We start from the raw sequence: 5,821 nt of genomic DNA, 5'->3' as shown, positions 1-5,821 counted from the left end.
TATATATATATATATATATATATATATCAAATATCACAATATTCTTGACCAAATACCTTGATGTTGATATTGATTAATAACTTAGTGGGTAAATGTAAATAATAGAAGAGCTAGAACAGTCTGGTAAATTCAGAAAATTACATCACTTTACTGTAACGCAGCCTGTAAAACAAGGTAAAGACAACACTTACCATAGTGCAAGATTATGAAATATCCAAAATCTAAGATGATATCTAATCTCATATCGCAATATCGATATAATATCAGTATATTGCCCAACCCTAGTTTTGACTTTACTACTTTATTTTGTAAATAAAAGTCCATGTCCAACAGTGGAAAACCCTCACACTTCAGCTCATGTTACCACGAGGACATCTGCTCAGTCATTATTATTTGTAGTTGAAAGGGTGTATCCCAAACAGATGGGCATGTTTTTTCATTTTGGTGAGCATAAGGGGAAATGCTTTGTTCTAGTATACCCCCATATAATGTGAAGAAAGGCACTTTGTAATCCGGTTTTCAGTACAGCAATGACAATATGTTGACTTGGGAGGATCCAAACTCTGAAAAACGGTTTGAATACTGAGAGTGCTTATGGCCATCGTTCCCACAGCACCTCGAGCTCTGCACCAGCTTCCCAGCTGTCACATGATACCAGTTATGTTGTCTGGCTTCATGTGGCTTGCAGTTTGACTATCTATGGATAGTATTTACCACCACTGATAACTGTCTGTTGCTTGCTAAACTTTACATAATCAAGCAATGTTCTCAGAGTTTGTGTTTTGTGGCGGACAAAACTGTTGAGGCAGTAAAATATGGAGGGACAGATATGGAGGGAGTCCATGGGAAAGTAGACCAAAAGTCACCTCATCCCCTTCCCTGCATACTCCCTTGTTTCTGCCCCGTGTTCTGCGTTAGGTAATACCGCCTTTGTTTGATTTCAGATCAGTGATGAGGAGCAGGGGTATGACCTGGACCTTTTCTGCATACCAAAGCACTACGCCGGGGACCTGGAGAGGGTCTACATCCCACATGGACTCATCTTGGACAGGTGGGTGGAAGTCCTGTCAAGCGATTACAATTTTTAATCATAATTAATTGCATTAATTTCATAGTTAACTTGCAATTAACCGCACATTTTTATCTTAATGTCCCTTGATTTCTTGATTTTTCATTTAAATGCTCTTATCAACATGAAAAAGTGAATCGGCTTGCTTTGTGTAAATGTATTTTATTGAAAACAACATTGGCATATAGCCTGCTGTAGAGTTCAAGCCCCCCCCCAGCATATAGCCTACTGTAGAGTTCAAGCCCCCCCTACATGGAGATGTCTGGCAGGCAGACTCTGGCTTCTTTTAAATCTCTTCTAAAGAATCAACATGTTTTTTATTGAAAACAACTTGGGCATATAGCCTGCTGTAGTGTTCAAGACCCCCCCTCCCCCAGCATGTAGCCTACTGAGTGTTCAAGACCCCCCCTCCCCCAGCATGTAGCCTACTGTAGTGTTCAAGACCCCCCCCTCCCCCCAGCATGTAGCCTACTGTAGTGTTCAAGACCCCCCCCCCAGCATATATCCTACTAGTGTTCAAGAACCCCCCCCCCACAATATCCTACTGTATGTTCAAGACCCCCCCCCCCAGCATATATCCTACTGTAGTGTTCAAACCTCTCACACAATGTAACACTGTCCACAATAACAGGTGAAAATACTTTAACAAGACCGTTTTTGACTCCACTTGTCTTTTTTTTTTTTTTTTTTTTTTTTTTTTTTAGACAAAGCCAACAATGAGAACAGTACATCTTCCGCTTAAGCATGAAGAGAATTAAAGTAGGCCGGTGGACCGGCCTGTTCTCAGACAGCAAGGTGGATTACTTGTATAGTGGACACGTCTTATACATTGTCCATCCTAGCAGCTAAAATCTTGTATTTATGTCTGCTTTTATATGTAACTGTTTTATAATGCACTAACGATTTATCCCATTTTATTTATTGTTTTTATATGTTTTTTTTAAAAGCACTTTGAATGCTCGTTGCTGAAATGTGCTAAACAATAAGCTGGCCTTGCCTTATGCATAGGACCTCATTGGAGTAGGCGGCCCTTCACTGGGCCCCGGACACATTTGTGTACACACTGCTGAAAGAATGTGGCCCCCCCAAATGTTTGGTTCTCAGTGCGTCTAGGTGCATTCCTACCTGTACTTAGACGTGTGTGTGTGTGGTTGTGTGTGTGTTTTAAAAGGCTATACTGTAAGAATCACAGTGGCAACGAGGAGAGGGATGAAGAAGACGAGGAACGTGAGAATCGCAAGTGACAGAAGGCGGCAACACCCTTGAAAACAGCGTAACGCATGACGGCAACTGGTCTTTATTAGTCGTGGTTGCACACAAAAAACAATTGTTAAAACATACAAAATGTCCACATTTATGCCAAACAAAGGTTTTAGTGTTTTCCGATAGCGGTAGTTGAAGTTTTAAAATCTGTCATTTCATTGATGCCATTCTTACAGGTTGGCCTGTGGGATAAAACAGAGAACGCTAAGACGAGGAGACATATTTTTTATAATAATCTTAGCCTACTCACAAGTGTTGGTCCCCAAGCCCCACAAGTCCTTCACACGTTTTTGTTTTTTTTTTCTCCATAATGGACATGATGTCCCAATGTGCACCAGATGTCTTCTTCATGTGAAACCCTGTTTTGAGTTACCGATAAGCTTTCAAAGACTGTGGTACTCTGCGAGCACTGAGCATCTGCAGGATCATAGAAAGCCATGGCATCTACCCAAGACTCAGCGATGGGCTCCAATTTCAAATACATTGTATTATTCTGCGAATAAGAGCCGATGGACTGATCTTCTGATTGTCACTCACTGCCCCTGTCCCCGCAGATTACATGACACACACTTGCGTGAATGAGGCATTCTTGCTCCTTTGCTTCTAAAGGACTCCCTTTTAAAGAGGTTCTGTTTGTTACTAGTCTAATCAGTTGTGCAGTTTGATTACCCTGTTTCTGTACTCATGTCTTAGAATACTCTTTTCATGTTAGCCTTTCTTTCTTGATATGTAATATTTGCTACTGTATTATCATCATGGATAATTTTTTACTCTCTGGGCAGTCACAATTACAAGTTTGCCACATGCACTTGGATTCTCCCACTGTTCAAGGTGGCATTTTTTAATTTGCTACTAAAGGGCAAAGTAGAGCTCTTTAGAGGTGTTGGCTTGACTTTGTTTGATTTACTGTTGTTCTCTACAAATGTATCCATGAATGACGGAAATGAAAAATTTTTATTTTACACATTTACTGAGGGACTGACTCTTTAATTTAAACGGGTGCCCACAAGTACTGTGGGCATGGCTGGTTACAGCGTTGTTAAAGGTGGATGAGTTTTGAAGAGAGAGAATGTCACACTAGCTGCAGTATCATAAAGTCAGACCTCCTATAAACAGCAACCATACGTTCCTATCTGGAGTATTCTTTCTGCAGATAAGTTTATCTCATTGAATTTAGGATTTTTAAAATATAATACACCATTTTTTTTAGCACTTAAACAGTCATCATTAGGTCTACACTTACGTTTCAGTTCCAGAGTGGAGGGTGAGAATGATATGATTAAATGTTCACAGTACTAGTATCTTTAATCTGGAACAATGTGAGCAGGGGTCTTCAAGTTATCAAACCAAGACCCCTTAACTAGAGAGAGGCCGATCAGGGACCCCCCCTACTACATATGGTATAATATTCATATTAAACTGGGAATACAGTAACGTGAAGGGGTGTAAAGCCTTTAAACATATCTGTGTTTGCATAGAAACTAAGCTATAAGATAATTATGGCATTATTTTTTAAAATCATGTTTTAATGTTAACATACATGTGGAACAGTGACCTAGGATGAACTGTATCTGTGGATGGCTACCTTAGTGACTCCCTTACCTATGACCACACTATCACATGTGGAATATATATATATATATATATACACACACTGTGTGTGTATATGTGTGAATACTACAATCCTACTATCATATGTCTTATCAGAAAGTAGACACTTCATAGGATATAAATGATTACATTGAAATAGTTTTATTTTTATTTTTATTGTTGACAGTTATTTACAACGATACCTGGAACAAAATGCGATTGAGATCAACTGTACTATCATTTTACACTCTTTGACCGACATGTGATTTTGTGTGCATATGAAAACCTCGGGGAAATGAACCCTTTAGCGAACATTTGCAGAAAATCTTCAATGCTTAATGCAGCTTCATCGCACCATCACTATGAAATTGCGCCGCATGCTTCGCAGCTCGAGCGCCTTCGCCCCACGGGGGCGGGGCTAAGCCGTCCGGCGCATTGGATTTGCCCGCCGCGCTCTTTGCGTCAGTGTACACACAGGGCAACGGTGGCTCAGAAGCCCGGAAAAAAAAAGACAGACGCCTCTGGTAGCAGCCGAGCTAGCTATTTCCATGTGTGTCTGTCACAAGGCTGAAGAGTCCGCGAAACCGCTTTCAGAAGAGTCCTTTGACTTCTCTACCTGAAGACACCGTAGACTACGTAAAACTGAACGGCGGGACCGAGACGGATATGGCGACATCCAGCCCCTGTGTTGTGTAAGTTCCCCCAACAACTAGAATGAGATAGATAGAAGATAATGCATGCCCCATTGAAAACACGCTGTACACGGGCGCCCCTGCGTTTCATGACTATTTTACACCCACTGAGGGTCGTACTTCCTGTGTGCTCACCGGGGCTCACCTTGGTACAATGTGTCGGTGTAAGCTAGCTACACAACGGCAGCGTATTTTCCTATATTTGCTGCTTTTTATGACAACTTTTAGTCAATGGCAATTAATCACAAATTTGTATCTATTCTAAATGTCCCTTGATTTCTTTTTGTCCCATTATTTTTTTTATAATTTTAATGCTCTTATCAACATGGAAAAGTGGACCGGCTCGCTTTGTGCAAATGTTTTGTATGTGAAAACAACATTGGATATAGCCTACTGTAGTGTTCAAGACCCCCCCTCCCCCAGCATGTAGCCTACTGTAGTGTTCAAGACCCCCCCCCCCCAGCATGTAGCCTACTGTAGTGTTCAAGACACCCCCCCCCAGCATGTAGCCTACTGTAGTGTTCAAGACCCCCCTCCCCCAGCATGATGCCACTGTAGTTTCAAGACCCCCCCCAGCATATATCCTACTGTAGTGTTCAAGAACCCCCTCCCCCGCATGTAGCCTACCGTATTGTTCAAGACCCCCCCCATAATCCTACTGTAGTGTTCAAGAACACCCCCTCCCCCAGCATGTAGCCTACTGTAGGGTTCAAGACCCCCCCTCCCCAGCATGTAGCCTACTGTAGTGTTCAAGAACCCCCCCTCCCCCAGCATGTAGCCTACTGTAGTGTTCAATTTCAAAAATCCCATTCTCATTTGGAGTAAATAATCTCTCACACAATGCAACACTGTCCATCAATAAATGAGTGAAAAAAAATACTTTGATGGGGGGGGAATTGGCATCAGCTGTGTGCTTGGCCATTAAGTAGTATTTCAGACTGGATGTGCTGCAATGATAGCTCACTTCACCTAACCCTAACGACCAAACACACAGATCACTTTGGTCTCATCAATGGAACATTTGGCAACGTTTAAAAAGTAACTTTCCATCCAGAATCTTATTGGCGTCCATTTTGGCGTCTGGCGCTCGCCATCCTCTCAAAACGTAACGTTACTACTCTTTGGCCAACTCACGAGCCCAAACGGCGTGTGTGTGGCGTGCCTGTTGTTGTGTTTCCGGTCTAGCTAGATCCGGTGGGTGTTGTAG

At 42.0% G+C, this 5,821-nt stretch overlaps 1 protein-coding gene and 1 long non-coding RNA gene across 2 annotated transcripts in view; both read left to right on the top strand.

Moving 5' to 3' along the window:
- Positions 1-5,821, top strand: part of LOC116697215 (uncharacterized) — a 142,360-nt gene that overhangs the window by 56,385 nt on the left and 80,154 nt on the right. The gene's annotated exons all lie outside the window — the stretch shown is intronic.
- Positions 1-5,821, top strand: part of hprt1 (hypoxanthine phosphoribosyltransferase 1) — a 13,213-nt gene that overhangs the window by 1,367 nt on the left and 6,025 nt on the right. Inside the window, exon 2 of the mRNA XM_032528527.1 lies at positions 945-1,051. Within this exon, the coding sequence (XP_032384418.1) occupies positions 945-1,051 (107 nt within the window). The remainder of the gene's footprint in view (positions 1-944; positions 1,052-5,821) is intronic.

Source organism: Etheostoma spectabile, chromosome 10, assembly GCF_008692095.1.
Source record: "Etheostoma spectabile isolate EspeVRDwgs_2016 chromosome 10, UIUC_Espe_1.0, whole genome shotgun sequence".
Taxonomy (NCBI): domain Eukaryota; kingdom Metazoa; phylum Chordata; class Actinopteri; order Perciformes; family Percidae; genus Etheostoma; species Etheostoma spectabile.
The sequence above is the reverse complement of the archived record's forward strand: the minus strand, read 5'-3'. Positions and strand labels throughout refer to the sequence as shown.